At 50.4% G+C, this 21,943-nt stretch overlaps 1 protein-coding gene across 6 annotated transcripts in view; it reads right to left on the reverse strand.

Moving 5' to 3' along the window:
- ZFAND4 (zinc finger AN1-type containing 4) overlaps nucleotides 1-18,367 on the reverse strand; it is an 82,905-nt gene extending 64,538 nt beyond the window's left edge. For 4 of the 6 annotated variants that reach the window (XM_006269782.3, XM_014605085.2, XM_019499448.1 and 1 more), the window contains exons 1-2: nucleotides 18,012-18,163; nucleotides 17,123-17,437 (exon numbers count right to left, since the gene is read on the reverse strand). In XM_006269782.3, the coding sequence (XP_006269844.2) occupies nucleotides 17,123-17,306 (184 nt within the window). In that variant the 5' untranslated portion in view covers nucleotides 17,307-17,437; nucleotides 18,012-18,163. The other 2 variants (XM_014605083.3, XM_014605084.3) reach the window with 2 other exon arrangements.
- Nucleotides 18,368-21,943: the final 3,576 nt, after the last annotated feature.

Genomic DNA, 21,943 nt, shown 5'->3' on the forward strand with positions numbered 1-21,943 from the left:
AAGGCTGTCATTATACTTTCTGCAATGATAGATGTATAGACAGACTGCATAGCTATTTTGTACAAATCTTATATTTAGAAGTGCAGGCCAAGTAGTATTCATCATTATAAGTTCAACATTGTAGAAGACAAACAGGATTACAACATAAAACTAGCATTGAACTGCTTTCCCTACACAAGTTATGGCCTTGCCACAGGACAGCAACTCTATCACTTTATAGCTCAAGGGGGCATTAAATCAATTGGCCAGACAGAGCTCAAGGGCAGAGTAGAGGAAACACTACTGACCTTGCCTCCACAAGCCAACTGACAGCCACTCCAAGTAACAACCTGACCTGCAAGTGCCAGTGGCTTTTCTCTACCCAGAAAAACTGAGAGGCTCATTATATATTTTCATACAGTATAATCTCATTTTCTCTTCTCTGAACCTGCCTGTCAGGCATCTTTTGAATTCTGCTCTCAAAGCTTCAGCATACCAGACATTTACTTCATCCAGAGCAGGGTGGACTCCAGGAAAGGTTTAGGTTCTGTATTGTGGCTAAACAATTCCTCTTCTTTCTTAATCATGAAAAATATTTCTTTGGAAATCAATCCTCATAACCAGGTTTTTAAACTTTTACTAGCAAATCCTCCCCCTTAATATGACTGTTTACTGGAAGAAGTCCACATAAGAATATAGTCAATCTTCCTTTAACTGTATCATCCCTAACTGAGGCCAGTGTCTACACATTCGGTCTTTTGCATCTCAGATGCAGACAGACCTAACGCTTGGATTGGCTTAAACCTCCTGAACCATTTCAAAAGTATACTTGGATAATCAAGTGTTATTTTGAACTGGTTGGTCCTCTAGGAATCAATCTCACAAGGCACTACTCCCCAAGGCAAGGTAACTGGCTGCTCTGATATGCAGCCAGAACACCACTGCTCCAACTTCTGTTGCCTGCATTTCACAGTAGCTGCCCTGGCTAGGGATTCTTAGGGCAAATCTTCACTTCTTTTAAAGAGCTGGTCAAAATACTTTCATGGTGGCAACTGATCAGGGTTCTGTGCATCTCAGGCTTAGTTGGGATGGAAGGTAGCAAAGTGCAGGAGGAGGGGTGGCACAGCCTGGATCCTTGCTTATGTGTAGCTGGGGCTCAAAGGGGCTGCTCAAGGGCTTCACTGCCACCAATGGAAGAAAACTTTACAAGTAGCAGAGAGCTGCCCTGAGGTGCCAGTCCCCAAACACAAAAGCAGAGATCCAGGCAACCTCCTCCCATCCACCTGGCCACGCCTCCACCCCCAGATCAATCTGGGATGCACCAAACCCTGGTCAGTTTTCAGGAACTGAATTAAATTGATGTAGCTTGGGGGAAAAGTACTCTATAAAAGCCATGAAAGCTCTGGCAATTTCAGAGCACCCAGCTCCTGGGAACCTAGAAAACATGAGTCTAGGCCAGGGGTGGGTGAAATATGGCCTGCAGGCTGGATCCAGCCCACCAGGCCATTCTATCTGGCTCGTGGGTCCCACCCCACCCAAATGGAAACCCCTGTCTGGCAGAGGCTTCTGGCCTGGGACCATGAGACTATTCGCGCCTGCCTGTGCCGGAGCAGGAAATTCAGGTAAGAAAATGGGAGGGGGCGGAGGCAGGGGAGGACTGTGGGTGATTTCCCCAGTCCTTGGGGCTGGGCTGGATCCTGCTGAGTCCCACAGTCCAGCCATGCAGCCAAGAGCATTGTGGTGCAGGAATGGCCAGCAGGCAGGCAGAAAAGTGGGGAAAGTGATGGCAGAGGGCAGGGGGGAGTGGAAGTGAGTGGACATGCAGGAATGCAGGGCCTGTGCTGGTTTGCCAGGGCTAGTGCCAGTGGGGCCCAGAGTGGGGCGGCAGGGGTCTATGGAGCTGAGCTGGGCTGGGCTGGGCTGGGCTAGGCTGCATGAGCAGGGAGAGAGGAGAGCTTGACCGGTTCCACAGAGCTCCTGCCCCCCGGCTCTGGGCCCTGCCGGCACTGGCCCAGTGCTCCTGCCCAGCTGTTGCTGTGCTCCCATGTGCCCGCTCACTCCCACTCCCTCCCGCCCCAGTCCCATGATACAGGCGGGGACCAGTGCACGCAACCCCAACCCCACATAAACCACACTTGCCTATCTGGGCTGAGCAGCAGCGTGAGACAAACTGCTGCTCAGCGTAGGAGGAAAGCAGCCCCTCCCCCTCACCAGCACTACCTGGTGCAGCGACCCGAAGCCTGTGTGGGGCTGCCCTGCGTCTGTTGCCTCTGGGCTGCCCTGGAGGGCAGCGCACAGCAGATGCAGGGTAACCATGTGCTGGCTTTGGGCGGCTGCACCAGGAAGTGCCAGCTAGGGGAAGGAAGAGGGGCCGCTTTCCCCCATGCTGAGCAGCAGTTTCTCTCCTGCGCTGCCACTGTTCAGCCTGGGCCCCAGCGCCTGCTCCAGGCTCACCTGTCTGGGTTAAGCAGCATGGCAGAAACTACTGCTTGGTGTGGGGGAAAGTGGTCCCTCCCTTTCACTGCCACTGGGCAGTTTTTGGTATGGTTGCCTGGATCCCACACCATGCTGGGTTGCCATGCAGCTCCGTCACCACCACCTCTGGGCTGCCCAAAGTGGTCATGGTGACAGCGTGGAGCAGCCACAGGGCAGCTCACAGGTGGTGGTGACAGAGCCTCAGGGCAAGCCAGCGTGACACGGGCTCCAGGCACCCGCACCAAATACTGCCTGGCAAGGGCCACTTTCCTCTGTGCCGAGCAGCAGTTTCTGTCTGGCTGCTGCTTCTGCTCAGCCTGGATGGGCGAGCCCAGGGCTGGCACGGGGCACACAGGGTTGCAACTGCATGTGCTGGTCCCCACTGCTACCACTGTATGCTTGGGGCAGCAGGACATGCCACAGGTAGGCAGTGCAGAGAGGGCGGTGGGGCACGCTGTTGGGGGTGGCAGGGAGGCACCACAGGGCGCTCGGGCTCTGGGCCGTTGCGGGGTGGGGGCAGGTGCTGACCAGCTCAGAGGGCCATGTGCAGGGGGGCTCCCATGCACACCCCACATACCCTCAGATCCTTCCAACAAGTCCCACAGCCACACCCTCGTCCACACACACCCCACAAATACCATACCCACGTAGATATACCCACAAACTCCCATACCTACCCACATCCACACACATACCCACAGCTCCCCACAAACCCTATACCCACCCACCCATACCCCCAACACTCCTGCATACCCCACACACTATACAAGAATAAGACTGCATTTTGAGCTATTATGCAATCACTTATACATATACACCACAAACACACACAAATTAGGACAAAAATATATGTTTTAAATTCAATTAAAATATATTATAATGGGTGTTTGATTTCTAGTATACAATTTGGTTTTTTCCTCGTTCTAAGATGGCAAACCCTTTTCCCCAAAAGAGTACTTCCTGGGGTAAGGGGAGGGACTTCCGGTGGCAAAGGTCAGAGGTTAGGGGGCAGGACTTCTAGTCCCAAGATAGAGACCAGGGTGTGGGGCTACCCATGCAGCCCTCGACAGCTTGCCAAAACTTGGTAAGCGGCCCTCCACCTGAAATAATTGCCCTCCTCTGGTCTAGGCAGCACCCTCCACCCTTCCTCTACACCTAAGCATACCCAATTAGGGTATGATCACACAGATTTCAGTAAAATGCAGGAATACAGCTCTATTGAACTCAAAGTTATAGAGAAGGGAGAGCAGAAAATGGCAATTGGGTTGGGTACTCACTCCCACCTCCTGGTGGTGGTTTGAAAGTACTGCAATGCCCAAAATGTGATGGTTCTGCTTAGAGCCTTTAGCAATGTATGTACTAACACCTGAACCAGGACAATTTTGCACTGGTTTCCAATCACTGACATTATCTGAACGGTTCAAGTATTATAACTGTTCACATCCTCAGGCTACTTCTTCCAAATGCTCAAATCTGTTTTAAAGCCACTTACAGGTAAAGGACAGCTGAGGTTCCAGTAATCAGAACCAATTTTTATGGTTGGTTCAAATCCACCACTCAACTTGTAGACCAGTGGGGGCAAACCTTTTTGGCAGCCAGGCTACAAATTAGCCCTGAACCCTTCCTCAGTGCCATTCTTATCCCCATCCTCTGCCTGATCTCCCGATCTGCTTTCTGCCTGATCTCCTGCTTTGCCTTCTGCTTCCTGCCCCATCTGCTGCTGTGCTGCCCTCCCTCCTTGATCTGTCACATGCCACACACAGAGGCTACCATTGCCTCTTGTGCCACAGGCTGGCCAGCTTTGTTGTAAAGATTGCTTCTGCTAAAGCAAAGCAAGTTGCACTGATACAAATGATGCCCCACAGGGCGTGTCCACACATGCAGGCGTGTATGCTTGCAGCACCTCAAATAGAAGCAGTACAAATTGGAGCCGGGGCTTTTTGCCTCAGCGCACATGCTCGGACATACACTTTGTTGAGGAGCAAATTGTGCCATTTGGGGCAAAATAACCCTGCCTGGCTTCTGCCGCATCTGCAGCCAGGGGGAGCTAAAGCCTAGTGCCACCTGTGCTGTCCCCAGCAGTATAAAAAGCTGCCCTGTCCTGGCCCCAGCAGTACAAAAAGCTGCCCTGGCAAGTAGCTCAGGGCTACTAGCTCTCAGGAGCTTCTGGGGCCAGCCAATTGGCACCTGGGGACACTATGCCTTGTGCCAGCTGGACTGCTGAAGCAGCCCTGAGAGTTCCCTACAACTTTTACCCACTGCAGCAGTCTGGCAGTGGGGGCTGCTGCTTGCTTGTGACTAGTTGTGCACCTGCCAGACCCAGATGGAGACTGCACAGCCAGTAGAAGCATCTGCCCCACTGGGCCAGCTGCCAGTGGACTGTGGCTACAGGGTTGGCCTTTGTATGCCACTACTGCCATATGTACCCAGACATCTGAACAGCTATTGCCCGGAAGACGTTCCAAGTGTGGTGGCCTGCTTTGAACTCTCAAAGCATGTCCTTCTGGCCCCAACTGACCTGGAGGTCAGCCACAGCCAGCTGGGTCCACGGTGCCAGCTCGGAGCAGGCAGGGTCCTGCCACTGGCCTCCCTAGCAGGAATTCTGGTGTTCCCTATTTGAAAACTAAACAATCCCCAATAAAAAAATTCCCAAAGTCACTCTGTAAAATACCCCCAAATCCATGATCCTCTACAATTAAAACAAAAGACCACACACACACACACAGAGAAAGAGAGAGAGAGAGCGTGGCCATGATCAGTTAGGCAATGTATAATTGATATATCTGCAATGTTAAAGCAATTTGGAAGACTACCAGTGTCTGTATTGTAATAATAAAGTGAATTCATAGATTCATAGATGTTAGGGTCGGAAGGGACCTCAATAGATCGAGTCCGACCCCCTGCATAGGCAGGAAAGAGTGCTGGGTCTAGATGACCCCAGCTAGATGCTTATCTAACCTCCTCTTGAAGACCCCCAGGGTAGGTGAGAGCACCACCTCCCTTGGGAGCCTGTTCCAGACCTTGGCCACTTGAACTGTGAAGAAGTTCTTCCTAATGTCCAATCTAAATCTGCTCTCTGCTAGCTTGTGGCCATTGTTTCTTGTAACCCCCGGGGGCGCTTTGGTGAATAAAACCTCACCAATTCCTTTCTGTGTCCCCGTGATGAACTTATAGGCAGCCACAAGGTCGCCTCTCAACCTTCTCTTGCGGAGGCTGAAATTGTCCAGTTTCTCTAGTCTCTCCTCGTAGGGCTTGGTCTGTAGGCCCTTAACCATACGAGTGGCTCTTCTCTGGGCCCTCTCCAGGTTATCCGCATCCTTCTTGAAGTGTGGTGCCCAGAACTGCACGTAGTACTCCAACTGCAGTCTGACCAGCGCCCGATAGAGAGGAAGTATCACCTCCTTGGACCTATTCGTCATGCATCTGCTGATGCACGATAAAGTGCCATTGGCTTTTTTGATGGCTTCGTCACACTGCCGAATCATGTTCATAAATACATGAATACATGTTTTGCTGCCTCCCCAGCAAGGCCCACCTGCCCCACCCCCACTTGCTCTCCCAGCCCCCTGGATTACTGCCGCACCTGGCCCCATCCCCTGCCAGCTCCTACAGCCACCCCCATGGTTGCCCCACCCAGCTCCACCCCCAACCCCTCTACTCCTCCAATGGCTGCCCCGCTCATTCCCATCCCCCACTTGCACTCCCAGCTTTCTGTGGCTGCCTCTGGCCCTTTAAAAAAAAAAAAAAAAAAAAAGCCTCTACTCACCCCAGGAGCAAGGGGGAGGGGGGGGCCCTCCAGGGCTTCCTGGCAGACACCCCCTGCCCGAGCAGCACAGGGCAGCAGGGCCTGGGCTGGGGCTGTCACCCAGCCCTAATGTGCAGGGCAGGGCCCCACTGACCCAGATGGCAGCTGTACTGCCAGTTAGTGAGTGTTGGGTTTTTGTTTTTTAAACTTCTGGGATGCTGGGGCGGGTGGGGGCAGGCAGTGATGGGGGGTTTTGGGGGGCTGGGGCTGGGTGGGGCAGGGCTGGGGGAGTGGGCAAGGCCCCCATGGTCCCCTTCCCCCTCCTCCAGCCCCCCCAACCCCTTACTTACCAGCACTGCAGCCTGGGTCCAGCTCCCTGCTGCTGGCACGCTGCCTGCCCTTACGGGTAGGCAGCATGCTTCAGCACCAGGGCAAGGGCTAACCATAGAGATGCTCTGGCAGCCAGAGCATCTCTATGGAGGACCCAGCCTCTGGTTGCCTCAGGGCAGAGTCCGGGTCTGTGCCCTACCCACATTTTTTGTCTGTGGGTTTTTTTGCCCACACACTGCAAATTTGTAGCGCGGCTAATGCTTTCTCATTCCTCCAAGTGCCTTTTGCAGCATCTCAAAAGTTTGAGACACTGCAGGAAGCATGTGCAGGCTCATCCGGATGCGGCCATTGAGTTTTATCTGGTCTGAATTAACACAAAAGACCCATTTGATGCTTGGATATATTATCTTCACCTTAAACATAACAGAGACAAGAAAGGATAAAGAATAGTAATGAAGTTCGTGTATACATCCTACTATCACTAATGAAGTACAGCAAACTAGTATTATTTAGTCAAAAAGAAGAAACAACTAGAATATTTTCTAAATGCATATGTACTACAAGAATTGGTCTCTTCCTCCCACTTTAATACATGAATAAAGAAATATTCCTAATTTCAGGACTAAATAAGACCGAAAAGGAAGAATACATAAAGCAACAACCTATGTAATTCAGAACTAGAAGCAGTCATTGAGTGATATTGTGGCCACAACATTACAATGGAACAAGCTACAGGACAATTCATAGTTCATAATGCAAATTAATTCTGACATGTTACAAAAGAAAGGTAGTAATGTATGTATATAGAAGAACCAGATTGACCAGGATCTGTTTTTAGGTTTTAATTCTACTTCTTTGATTGATGAAAGTATTAACCACTGTTGGGAGTCTGATGCTGGTCTGTTGCCTAATGCAATTAATCTGTAATATAATCAAGATCTCCATCTGGGTATGAAGAATTCTAAGAAATTCTATAAGCACAGACCATCATGTTTCTGTAGAATACCATCAGCTCTCACTGCTTTTTTCATAGATTTCATAGACATTAGGGCTGAAAAGGACCTCAGAAGATCATCAAGTCCGGCCCCCTGCCCAAAGGGCAGGAAGTCAGCTGAGGTCATAGGATCCCAGCAAGATAAGCATCCAATTTTCTCCTGAAGGTGTTCAATGTAGGTGCTTGAACCACCTCCGATGACAGGCTATTCCAGACCTTGGGGGCTCAGACAGTAAAGAAATTCTTCCTTATGTCCAGCCTGAAATGGTCTTGTAGTAGTTTATAACCATTCTACCTCATCATCCCTTGGGGCACTCTGGTGAACAAACGTTCCCCCAGATACTGGTGGTCACCCCGATAAACTTGTAAGTGGCCATCAGATTACCCCTGAGCCTGCGCTTTTCCAGGCTAAAGAGCCCCATAGCTCAGCCTGTCGTCGTAAGGTCTGTTTTCCTGACCTCTGATCATGCGCGTGGCTCTTCTCTGGACTCTCTCAAGCTTCTCCACATGCTTTTTGAATTGTAGGGCCCAAAACTGGACGCAGTACTCCAGCTGCGGCCTCACCAAGGCAGAGTACAATGGGAGAATGACATCCTGGGATTTGCTTGAGAAGCATCTATGGATACAAGCCAGCGTTTTGCTTGCTTTACTAGCTGCAGCATCACATTGACGGCTCATGTTCATCTTGTGGTCAATCATGACCCCCAAGTCCCTTTTGTCCATAGTGCTAGGCCGAGCCTATAAGCATGCTGCGGGTTTCTCTTCCCAAGGTGGAGAACCTTGCATTTTTCGGTATTAAACACCATTAGGTTCTCATTTACCCATTTCCTGAGCCTGTCAAGGTCAGCCTGGATTGTCCTCCTGTCCTCAGATGTGTACGTTTTACCCCAAAGTTTGGTGCCGTTGGCGAACTTGGCCATTCTGCTTCCGATACCAATGTCCACATCATTAATGAAGATGTTGAATAGTATAGGCCCAAGGATAGAGCCTTGGGGGACCCCACTGGTCACAGGGCACCATGACGATTGACTTCTGTCTATTACCACCCTCTGGGTCCGACCACGGAGCCAATTCCCCAGCCAGCAGATCGTCGTGAAGCAGAGGCTGCAGTTGGCCAGTTTTGCTAAGAGGTGATCATGGGATACTAGACTGAAGGCTTTTTAAAAGTCAAGATATATGGCATCAATCTCTTCTCCCTTCTCCAGGTGATAGGTCACCTGGTCATAAAAGGATAAGGATTAACTTCAATCAAACGAGCTACAACTACACACAACAGATACTTGAATGGCTGTGTGACAGAGCACCTTTGGTGCCTGTCACTTTAAGGGCTAGGTCTGGGAGAGGGCAGCTGCCTGATTAGGGCAGCCATTTTAATGCCCAGCTCCCTGAGCTGATGGAGAGCAGTTTGGGACCAGCCAACAGGGAAGGAACATCTCCCTGCTGAGCTCCTGCCCCAGGAACAACATGGAAGTAAAGGGGAGGCTACGGGGGAGAAGGAGGCCTCAGTGGTCCTTGATACAACATAAAACTGCACCCTGCTAGGGAAGGATGACCTGGAAGGACTCCTGCTGGCGAGGGAGTCCCCAAGAAATGCCAGGCCAGTTACCTCCCCAGTAAAAGGCAGAGAAGGATGCCTAAGCCCTAGACTCCACCATTCAGCAGGTTTTTATTTAGAACTGGTGGGCCAGGCAGGCACCCAAGCCTATGGGGGCAGTGGGGATGGAGGACCCAGAGAGCCCCGCCCCCAGTGAGGAGGACGGTGTAGCCCCAGAGAGATGGGGGAAACTGGCCCGGAGATGGGTGTGACACAAAGTCAGCCTTAGTTTTGCAAATTGCTGGGCAGTCATTCAGATGGGGGCATGAGACCCAAAAGGCTGTGTACCTGTTGGCCAAAGAGTGCAGGGAATTAAGCCTGATGGCCCAAAGGGATCACTCAGGGAGCAAAGGCAGAGTGTGTATGGCCTAAGAGGGGCAGTATAAATGGGACCCTGGTGAGAGCAGGGGAAGTGAATGAGGCCCCTGTGAGAGGGGGGCCATCTGCATGTGGCCCATAATTGGACAGGATGGAAAAGGTCTAACTACAGCCAAGTTTTGCCCGGCCTTCGTCCAGAGCTGGTTAGAACAGATGGTGACATCTGCAAGGCATGGGCCACAGTGTAGGGGATGGTTGAGAGCTGCAGAAAGACACTGATGTCTAAGGGGTGATAAAAATGGGCAGCCTCCTACCTAGTTAAGATCATAATTTAATCACATCGAGGCATGGCAGGCGAGACAAGTGGGCAGAGTGCCCATGGATAGGGGGCAGCCCAATAGCAAGATCAGGCCAGCGAGCTTTCCTGTCATAGCGTGGTTGTATTTTTAGTCAAGTAATTTGTATTAACATTTCATTTTATTTTGGTCCCAAATTCAAGCACTTTTGATGGCTGTACTTGTGTTAATACACCAATCTGTTCATAAGTTAAGATTGGCTAGTTAATAACATTGGTATAACAGTTCCTAAATTTACTTTCATATCAATTTTGAATACACAAAATGTCTTACAGCAAGTTAACCCATGGGGTAAAGTTTGCTTGGTAGTGACTGTCAAGACATTCTAGTTTTTATGCCATTGCTGTCAGAGATAAATAAGCAATGGAACTATTTGATTGAAGGATAAATCTAGACTCAGTTGTTTAAAACAAGTAATTTTTCCTGTAATAAAAAGCTTGAATCTTTGTGTACAAGACTGTTATGGTTAGCATGGTACAAACTACAACTGTGGGGACAGGTGTGTGGAAAGGATAACCAGCATGTCAATTTTAGCTGAACTTCAAAGCAAATTAAAAGGTCTGGAGGTACCTGAGGACACTTAGGTTCTTATTTGTTACCTGAGTTTTACCCAAGTTCTTCATAGCCAGTGCCATCTGAAGAAAAATTTGGCAACTTTCTTGGTAAGTAACAGACCAGAGAGCATTTTTCTTGCTGTTCCTTTTAGTTCCATTCAATCTTTGCTATATCGGACCATGACACTTTGATGACTGGAGCACAGACCTTGCAAGAAAGAGATAGGTCTACTCCCATGATCTTCATTTCAGATCCCACAGAAAAATGGAATGGTATGGGATAAGTATTTGCCTTTCCGAAGCTTTTTTGTTTTCTGCAGAAGTCTATATGCTGTCACTCTATATGCCACCACCAACCTGGTGGGTTACCCCAGAGGGGACAGGAGGGGGGTCCAGGCATGTCATCAGACCTCAGACCCGAGAGGCGTAAGGCCGAGAGCCTCAGTGAGGAGATGGAGTAGTGGCCCAGTGATGGTGTGTGCGAAAACAGTGAGGGCTGCATAGAATAGGGTTCACATGGGCAACCTGAAGGACTGTGCTTGGGCCACGTAGAGTAGGGTCCATATGACAGGGCCTGAAGGGCTGCGCATAGGCTGGGCTTGATTAAGTCAGCTGAGTTTGGAGGGGCCCAAGGTGGACCCATATGCAGGAGAGAGAGCGACCAGCTCGTAACTTGACTGGAGAAACCCTCAACCAGTCAATGCTGGGGCCAGGACCAGATCAGTCAAAGGGCTAGAGTGCCCACCCTCAGGGACGCCCAGAGCTAGAGGCCTGGGCTTCCAACTGGCCTGGAGGTGAGGCCAGGGCCTGTGTGGCCAAAGGTCCTCGAGGGGACTACAGCCGAGGGAGAAGGGAGCTTGGCAGCCCAGTGTGAGGGCAGAGATTAGACCACCTGAGAAGGAGGGATCCAGGTGGGATCTGGACATCAGGCGGGCATGGAATGAGGCCCATCATGGAGCTGAAGCCACATAGTGATGCCATCTGTGAGGCATGGGACACGGTGTAGGGATGGTACAGAGCCGTGTATGATGCCCTTGGCACCGGGCAGTAAACAGGCAGCCTCCCACCTTATAAACAACTTAATTGGTTACATTAAAGCTGAGGCAGATGGTTGGACTGCCCTACACAGGTGGGCAGGCCAGTGATTTGACTGGCTGCGAGACAGCCCCCTGTCACACGGAGAAAATGTGTTGTCTCATGTGTGATGATGCACTGCACCATCTGCACCCCACTCTTTTCAAAATCCTAGATCTGCCCATGGTGGTTGCTGCGGCTCTTTGGTAGGTGACATGAACCAAGGTGAGTGGTTTCTGTCTTGCCCCTAGTGCTCATCTGGTAACCATAACCGATTACTATCTTGTGTCTGAACAGAGGCACCAAAGAGTTGTGGAGACAGCCCTAGCTGCTCAGCTGCAAGTGCCCTGTCTACAGTAAAGCATTCTGATGTTTCTCCAATGTTGCAGCAGCTGCAGTTCATCCTCTGGGATGATCCTAGTGTGCCCACCTACCCATCAGAGGCTGCATTGACAGTGGGTCTTTCACAGGGGCCTGTGCAGGAGGTGCTTGGCACGACTTTGTACCACACCCAAAGTGGCAGAGCGGGCTTAGACTCTGCCTCCCGCTCTTTCTTTGCCTAGCAGCCTGTGGGAAGGCTGACGCCTACCATCCTGGCAGCTGCATTGTAGTGCTGGGGTGTAATGATGAGGCATAACCTCTGCTCCCCAAGACCCACGTGGTTGCTCGTATAGGATAGAAGCGATTAAGGCACCTTAAAAATGTGCGTTATGTACCGTGGCCTCTGCTCCAAGGATCTGTAATGGGGAGGGTGGTTCCAGCAGCCCAGCTCTGCTAAGAAGGAAGGCTGTATGCTGTATGAGGGGATGATACAGGCTATGTCTACTTTTTACTGTGGGTATGTCCCATGCTCCTGGGCTTTTCTGGTTGCTCCCTTCCCCGGAGGCATTAAGTGCTGGCTTCAGCCCAAGCTGGGGATTTTGACTGAGCCATGCCAATGCTCCTGCTGGGACTTAAAGCCAGAGGTTCCTGGCTAGAAGGTCTTGCCCCTCTGGTCAGGGTCAGACCAATATCATATTTTGGGTCAGGAAGGAATTCTACTCCATGGTCAGATCAGTATAGACTAGTGGGGGTTGATTTTCTCTGTTATAATAGAGACTCTCTGTGTCTCTATTATAAAGGGCATGGCCCGTTTCCTGGGATCTCTTGATCTTATATTGCAAGACACAAATGGTAATCTTGTGGCTACACCAGACAAAAAAAGCTGATATTTTCAAGTTTCTTTGCCTCTCTTTTTCTGAACAGAGACCGGGACATCCCTCTTACCAGAGGTAGGGATAATCTTAGGGATAACTCTGTCAGGCCTTCAGTCAGCGCAGATATAGTTAGGAATCTTCTGGAAGGGCTAAACATTTTTAAATCTGCAGGTCCAGATGCCCTCCACCCAAGGGTGTTGAGGGAGCTAACAGGGGTCATCGCTGAGCCCTTGGCCTGGCTGTATGAGCACCCGTGGTCATCTGGCCAAGTGCCGGGCGATTGGAAACTAGCTAATGCGGTCCCAATTTTCAAGAAAGGGAGGAAGGAGGACCCAAGTAACTATAGGCCTGTAAGTCTCACCTCGGTGCTCAGGAAGATCTTGGAGAGAATCATCAAGGAGCACATCTGCGGAGTCCAGCAGGGAAGATCATGCTCAAGGGCAACCAACATGGGTTCATCAAAGGCACATCTTGCCTGACCAACCTGATTGCCTTTTACGACCAAGTAACTAAATCCTTGGATGGTGTTGCTGTGCACATAGTCTTTTTAGACTTTATGAAGGCCTTTGACACTGTCTCTCACCCCATCCTCATCAATAAATTAAGCAACTGTGGCACTGATGCCTGCACAGCTGGATAGGTAAAAAAACTGGCTGATGGGGCGCACCCAGAGAGTAGTTGTGGACAGGTTGTACTCAACCTGGCGAGATGTGAGCAGTGGGGTACCCCAGGGCTCAGTCCTCGGGCCCACACTGTTTAACACCTTCATCAGCGACTTGGACGAGGGGGTGGAAAGCACGCTGTCCAAGTTTGCTGATGACACTAAGATGTGGGGCAAGGTGGACATATTTGAAGGGAGAGAGAGGCTGCAACTAGATTTAGACAGACTACAAAAGTGGGCAGACGAGAATAGGATGGGGTTCAGCGTAGACAAATGCAGGGTGCTGCACCTTGGGAGAAGGAATCCACAGCATACATACAGGCTGGGGAGTTCCCCTCTTGAAAGCGCAGAGGCTGAACGGGATCTTGGAGTCATTACTGACTCCAAGATGAACATGAGCCGCCAATGCCAGACCGCAGCCAGCAAGGCCAGCCATACCTTGTCATGCATCCAAAGGTGCATCTCAAGCCAGTCCAGAGAGGTGATACTCCCCCCTCTATGCAACTTTGGTCAGGGCGCAGTTGGAGTACTGCATCCAGTACTGGGTGCCGCACTTCAAAAGGGATGTGGCCAGCCTGGAGAGGGTTCAGAGGAGGGCCACCTGCTTGGTGAGAGGGCAGCAGGACAGGCCCTACGAGGAGAGACTGAGGGACTTGACCCTGTTCAGCCTCAGCAAGAGGAGGCTGAGGGGGGACCTGGTGGCTGCCTACAAACTCATCAGGGGGGATCAAAAGCAAATAGGTAGAGCCCTTTTCTCCCCAGCACCACCTGAGGTGATGAGGAATAATGGTAATAAGCTGATGGAAAAGAGGTTTAGGTTAGAGATCAGAAGGCAATATTTTACAGTTAGGGTGGCCAAAATCTGGAACTAACTTCCCAGGGAAGTGGTCCTCGTCCCTACCTTGGACAAATTCAAGAGGAGGTTGAATGATCACCTGTCTGGGGTCTTGTGAACCCAGCATTCATTCCTGCCTGTGGCAGGGGGTCGGGCTAGATGATCTGTTCAGGTCCCTCCTGACCCTAGCTACTATGAAGCTACGAGGTCAGGAGTCACATAGTACCATTTAGGCATAGTGATGGTTCAATAGTTGAACTTGTGTTCCAGTAGGCATTACACTGCAAATACCCATTGGTATTGAAAGTTAAATGGGTTGTTTCATCAAGGCTTTACTCATGCACAAACACACACACACACACACAAAACAAGCCGACCGACTTGATACCACCTGTACAGCACTCTAACAGAGACCCTAGTGGTCTTCTAACATGGCTCTTGAGCACCAAGCAGCTGGACTCCTCACTCTCTAATCCAGGAGTGGGCAATTATTTCAGCTGGAGGGCTGCTTAAAGAGTTTTGGTGAGCTGTCAAGGGCCGCAAGGGTGGCCCCACCTGCTGGTCACCATCTTGGGACTTGAAGTCCTGTCCCTAACCTCTGACCTTTGCCACTGAAAGTCCTTCCCCTTGCCTCTGGAAATACTCCTTTTGGAAAAGGGGTTTGCCATCTTGAAACCAGAAAAAAAACCCCCAAATTATACTAAAAATCAAACATCCATAAAAACATATTTTAATTTTATTTTTTAAAAATATTTTTGTCCTGATTTGTGTGCATTTGGGCTGTTTATGTATAGAAGTGACTCCATAATAGCTCAAAATGCAGTCTTACTCTTGTATATTGTGGGGGGTATGGGTGGGTGGGTGTGGGGGTATGGGTTTTGTGGGGATGTGTGGGTGTGTGTGCAAGTGGGTATGGAGTTTGTGGGGGGCTGTGGGGTGTGTGGAGGGGGAGGGTGGCTAGGGGTGTGTGTATGCATGTGCACACACATGTAGGGTGGGGTTTGTGCCTGTAGCAGTGAGCAAGGCTCCCCCCCCAAAAGTGTGCGGGTGAGAGTGTACGGGGTGGGGGGGGAGAACGTGGGGGGGTGCTGTTTGTAGGGTGTGTGATTGTGTGGGGGAGGGTGTGGTTGTGGGGTAGGGTTTGTAGGTATGGTGGGGTATGCATGGGACCCTAGACGCACCCCTCTGAGCCAGAAAGCACCCACCCCCACCCCACAACAGCCTGGAGCCTGCTCATCCTGTGGCACTTCCCTGATACTGACAACAGCGTGCAGCTCCAGCATGCCCTGCACCTGCTCTGCACTGCCCAGCTGTGGCATGTCCTGCCACCCCCTGGGCATGCAGTGGGGCTGCCACCACTGCTGACCCCAACCACACGGTACCAGCAGGGGCCAGTGCATGCAGAACCAACCCTGCATGCTCCGTGCCAGCTCTGGACTCGCCTGTCCAGACCAAGCAGCGGCAGCGGCTGGACAGAAACTGCTGCTCGGTGCGGTAGGGAAAGCAGCCCCACCTCTTCACCGCCACCAGGCAGTTCTTGGCACTGTGCCAGGCTACCCTGCACCTCCATCACCGCTGCCTCTGGGCTGCCCTGTCACCACTGCCGCACTGGGAAGTCCAGAGGCAGCAGTGAGACAGCTCAGACTCAGGGCAGCCTGGCACAGGCTCCAGGCAGCTACACCAGGAAGTGCCGGAAGCAGCGAGGGGGAGGGGCCCATGCTCAACAGCAGTTTGTCCCGCACCATTGCTGCTGAGGCCAGATGGGTGAACCCAGAGCAGGCATAGGAAACGTGGGGTTGGGGTTGCAGACGCTGACCCTCATCACTACTGTGGGGCTGGGGCCAGCGGCAACAGCAGCTGGAGGGAGCTGTTGCTGCTTGGGCTGCCTAGAAAGGCAGTCCAGCCCCGCTGCGTGCCAGGATGCACCACTGCTAGGTGGTGCCTCGGCCAGGCAGGACCAAGAGAACCATCGTAGGCTGGACAAAGCCCCTCCATGGGCCGTATTTTGCCCACCCCTACTCTAATGCATCCTAATTCGCTTTGTTTGCTTAACATTCTGCCGTTAACACACTGTATCTCACACACTATTATAATGCTCAACTATGAGGAGAAAAACATCTATTAAACCTCTTCCTGACTTCTATTGAAATATAACCCAACCCCCTCCCACAACTAGCCAATCAATCAACTACACACACAGATTTCCAAGAGGCAGAAAGAACTTTAGGCCTAAGGGTTTTAGGACTACCGTGTTATGTAACAATTAAGACTTAAAAACTTGCTCAAATACTGAAGGACCTTTTCACTTATTAGAAAGGAAGAATACTTTTCATACTGTTTTGTTTCAACACAGACATCAAGTCCATCATTCTAAGAAAAAAATACAGCACAAGACCAGATTGGTTTCTAGAGCCAGTCACTAAAATATAAGTTAAAAAAAAAAAAAGAAAAAAAAGAGTCAGATGCCTCAAGCTTAGTAGTTACTATGTTACACTGCAACAACAGAAGGCATACCAAAGCTAGCTTGAGTACTAGAAAAAGTAAGCCTACCTTTACCAGCACAGGAAGTGAACTAACTCCCCAAATATTTACCCAGGGCTGAACTTGTGCTGCCAGGGTTAGACAGCTGACAGCTACCAAAGTTACATATTTATGCTTCACTGAAGAGTCCACTTCTTACCTTAAAACTCCAGTTTATAGCTTACTTTAAAAGACCCTGGTTAACCAAAAGCATCTCGCTCAAAGAAGTCTCTGAATAGTAAATCAAATCTTTAAAAATGAGATTGACAGAGCTTTGCTGATACTAAGTGAACCCTTTATACTATCTCAGCAGAGATGCATAAAAACAGGAAAAGAAACAGTTAAGCATAATATCAGTTCTCATTAACCAAAAAATTATCAGACTTCTGAATACTTTAGTATGATTATAACTAAACAAAGATTATTTGCATGCTAACTTTGTGTGTAAAAGGATAACATTCTGACTACATCAAGGAGAGAAAGACTTGTACCTTCCAATCTTTGAATTTTAGCTTTCACAGAAATAACTGTTTCAAAGGGAGATACTCGCAGTTCAAACCAGGTTCCTGTGAGCGTTTCAATGAAGAGCTCCATAGTTTCATAAAAAGGCAGTTTGTAGTGAAAGGGTCCCACATTATCCTCATTGAAGAAAGGAGGGTCTTTCTTGTTGGCCATTACAAAGGGTTTACAAATTATTTGTGGGAAGACAAGTCTGGAAATGTTGCGTGCAACTGTACTCCAGCCTTCGGCAAGAGAGCTTTGAAAGCTGGGAACACGTGTTCCTGGTCATGGTTCAAATTTAGCACCTGGGAAGAAAAGGAAAACTGTTTCAGCAAGTGCAGAAGGCAGCACTCAGCCCTAGGGCTCATCCTGCCTTTAACAAGAGGTGGCGATGGAGAAAGCAAGGTTAAAACAAGCCAATCTGGCAGCCCCGACTGCTGTGCTAGTCATGGGCTCCCCTTGCTACAAGGCCAGAGGGGTGGAAGAGGCTCGGGGTCACCAGGACTCTCACAGCCCCGGGACGCAGGTGAACACTGAAGATCCGGCGCAGCCCCGGGCACAGGAGCATGCAGCCCCGCCGGGAAAGCCCTCGGCAAACGCTTCCAGGCTCCGTGCCCCGGCCCGGCCGTGCCCGCCGGCGGCGGGGGAGGCTGCTGCAGCCACGGGGCTCCCAGGCCGCACCCCGCGGGCTGCGCTCGGGACGACGGCGGGAAGCGCCGCCAAACAAAGGAGACGGATAGCGGCAGCTCCCCCTCCGCTGCGGGGCGGCCCCGGCCCGAGCCCCTGCCACTTCCGTCCCGCACGAGGGGACGGCGCTCCCCAGCGCTCGCACCCGGGCAGGAGGGCGCCCCCCCGCGGCCAGGCCGGGGCACGTCTCACCTGCCGCCGCCGGGCCCGCCCGGGGCCACCGGGAGCCGCAACCCCGCCCGCCGCTCCTCACGGGAAGCCGCCGCCGCGGGCCCCGGGCGCCCTCATAGAGGAGGAGGAGGAGCCGCCGCCGCCGGGAGAAGGGACAGGGCGGGGAGCCACCCCCTCACCCGCGCCACCGCCGCTCCCTCCTGCCTTGAGCGGGCCCCGCGCCTACCTAGCCTTTATGACATCCCCGCCCCCCAGCTTCCCGTCGGCCAATGCGCGGGCCGCTCTTACACGCCGCGACCAATCAGCTCGCCCTGAAGGCGGGAGCCTCTGCAGCCAGCAAGGGTGGATGTATCCGGCGCTTTCTGCTTGTTGTGGTCGTTACGGAGGCGGGGCGAAGGACCCGGATGTTCCTCCTCCAAGCGAACAACAGCGCCCACGTGACGTGACTCGGCCCGGCCGCCGCAAGGCCTACTGGGAATCGTAGTTCAAAAAGGGCGGGGCAGGCGCGTCTGCTTGCTCGAGGCTTCCCCCACAAGCCAAAGGGCATAGAGCTCCAGCCCCTCACCAGGGGCAGATAAAGGTCAAGGCCATAACGGCCCATTAGGGCAGTGGAGGCAAGGCTTCTTTAACCTCATTATAAGACCCGATGATGGAGTCAACACCACCTTTAGCCCCAGGTAGCTCCTAGTACCTACTGCATAGGAGGCTGGATGCACCTCAGGGCCATCATGGAAATGCCATATTCCTCAGCTGGGATCCAACCGTGCTCCTTCTAGCCTGTAGCCAGTCACCAAACCAACTGAACTACACAGCTCGCAATGGGAGCAGGTATTATTACATCATCATCTAAATCCAGGAATTGCAGCTTTAAGAAAAAACAGAGCAGGACATGACCATGAGCAGTTAAATCTATGGCATAAGCTTTGCCTTGCACTTGATAAAGCAGAGGTCTTGCAAATCGTGAAGATAGCACCCCCTGCCTCCACTTGCTACTAAGCCTGAGGGGGGGAGTTGGTATTTTATTATATTATGTCCTTAGACCATTAAGGCACGGAAGAAGTAAAACGTTCAGTGTCCCTTTTCCAGATACCACCTTGGTAATGAGACTGAAAAATCAGTTAAAGGCCCCAGATAGTTGGGAGATGGTTTCATTTCCATAATCCCATTACTGTCTGCTGTAGGTCCAAAAGGTGCCAACGTTATTACTACTATTTCTAAGTGACAAACATAATGGAAGTTTCCAGGCTGAACATTCTCTGCTAGAAATGAACTAGGTTCTACCTAGTTCATCTCATGTGCTCCTGAGCAAGTAGCATGAAAGATTGGATAGGACAATACTGGGTCAGTTAACTGAATTTCACTCATTGTGGGACACAGCAGAGCATAATCAAACACATTGTGTAATAGGAGATATAAGTTCCAGCCTGCTATTGTCCACAGGCAGTAGCTCTTCTATCAGGTCTAGAAGTCTTATTTAAAGCAGGGCTGTCCAACTTCCAAGTGGCTGGAAGCCATGTGACCCAGAAGCCACATTCCTGATGAAGAGGCCATGGGCCCCTCCAGGCTCCGTATCGTGCTCACAGGTAGACAGGTGCACTCGAAACCCATCTACACTGTGTGAGAGAGCGCTCCCCTACTCCACTGTACCACACATGCAGGGACAGGAACCCCCACTCAACTCTGCATGGTGCACCACCCTGACTTACCTGCAGTTCCCTGTGGATTCCTGTGGCACTATGCCACATGGGTGCTCCAGACTGCCAGCACTGCAAGTTGGGACATGCTGCCCCACCCTACCCTTTAGGGTTGCGGGATGGAGAGGGAGCCCCAAGAGCCTGGCAAGGTGGGAGCCTAGGGTCTGTGTGTTAACCCCTCACAGGCTGCCAGTTGGATAGCCATGATATAATGCAACTATTGTTAATATTGGGTGCATCTACATGAGTGTTTTACTGTGAAGTAGACTAATTATCTCTGCAGTAAAACATCACCATCTATATGTGTACTAGTATTAGGGCACATTGCATTACTAAGTCTGCCATAAGATAGTATGGCTGGGGACAGTACTGTCTTATGACAAAGTACTTACATGCGCTGATGTGCATGTATAGATGGTAGACAGGGGCTGGCTGGGGCATGAGAATGCTAAAGTGTGGGGGCTGCCTGCCACCTAGCACTTTAGCACCTTTATGCCCCAGCCAGTCCTTCTACTGCCTCATGCCAACACCTGGATCTGGCTGCCCCCCACCCCACCCCAGTCCCCAGCCAACCTGGGGCCACTCTGCCCCAGCTCAAACTGCTGTGGTCCCAGATGTACACATAGATCAGGGGTGGGCAAAAGTGGCCTGCAGGCCAGATGCAGCCCACCAGGCCATTCCATCCGGCCCACAGCCCCCACCCCCCAAATTTAGAAAGTTAATATTTATCTTCCCCTGGCTGCCTGTCATGTGGCCCTCAATGGCTTGCCAAAACTCAGTAAGCGGCCCTTTGCCCAAAATAATTGCCCTCCCCTGACATAGATGCTGCACCCAGGAGTATGACTCCAGCATGAACTGCACCAGGGTGTATTGCTCTGCCTTAATTGCATGTGTAGATGCATCCACTGTGTGTTAACTGTTAAAGGGAGAACATCAGTTAAAAAAAAAAAAAAAAATTACACTCCCCTTCCAAAAACATGGAGAGAACAGTGGCTGTGGTTTGTCAGTTTAAAAAGAGCCAGCCATATTGGTACTACAGATAAATAGCTTTAGGAAACAAAATAATGCAAGATCATTTTAGCTTGTTGAGGTCTCTTGTTATGTACCTTAGCCCTTCTACGCATGATCAACAGTTTTCGGTAACAATATACAGTATGCTAGTAGTCTTACTAGCAAAAAGGAGATAGCTCATTAATAAATGCTAATTCCACCTGGCTTGCTGCACTGCTGAAATGTTGCCAAGAAGCCCGTTTCTTTTTTTTTTTTTTTAAAGGGGATAAATTTATCTTTTAAAAATTACATAGGAGTTGTGATCGTTCTGGGTGTTTGGCCTCATGCCCAGTTAATGTACAGGCCCTAAATTATACACACTATTCTACGTATATCTCCCTGATCCCTTCAGTGGAAGATTCGATATAATTAATACAACATTTCACGCCCTTGGCATACATTCTATCCTTCCTAGACTTTAACTTTTGCTAAAAGAAACAGTTAGTTATTTTGGTCCTGGGTCCTGAAAACTGCTTACCCACATGCTTATCCAAAATATGCACCTATATACACTTAATGCCAACCATGCTCCAACAATGTTGGTACTGTGCTATTAGCAGGCCCAAAATTAACAAGCTTCCCTCATTTTCAAAGCTTCCAATAGCAGTCCTGAAACCATTAGGAGTCTTGAAAATGAGGAGAGCTATCACAGTCATAACTAATACCACAGCACTGATAGCGTTGCATAGTTAAGAAAAAACATTCAGCACTATCATTGCTCTAGCATTAGCAGCCCCAAAACCATCTAGCTTCCATCATTTTCAAGGCTCTAATTGTCAATTCTAAAAGTTTGGGGTCTGCTATTAGTAGCCTTGAAAATGAAGGGAGATAGCTATGAAAAGAAGGAAAGCTAGTCTCTTTCAGGGCTTCCAAATAGCAGCCCACTAACAGCTATTTTCCTGTCATTCTTTCTTATATAAACAGAGTATAATTAGCTACAAAGTAAACCAAGTTAGTCACTAAACAGTTAAGCTGAAAACAAGTTAGATAGTAGACTGAAAGAATATGCAGCACTCTGAAGCTGGTACTTTGTTACGCTGTTAAGCAAAATTGTGCATTTATGTTTAAGTATGTGTAAATGGAGGACACTGAAGAGTGTTAGCTGGTAAAAACAAGGTTAACATTTGCAGGTGACATTAGACTTATCACAGGTTTGTCCCAACCTAATCTAGACACTGCAATCTGTTCAATTAAACCTGGACCCCATGT

This window comes from Alligator mississippiensis, chromosome 6 (genome assembly GCF_030867095.1).
Source record: "Alligator mississippiensis isolate rAllMis1 chromosome 6, rAllMis1, whole genome shotgun sequence".
NCBI classification, from domain to species: Eukaryota; Metazoa; Chordata; order Crocodylia; family Alligatoridae; genus Alligator; species Alligator mississippiensis.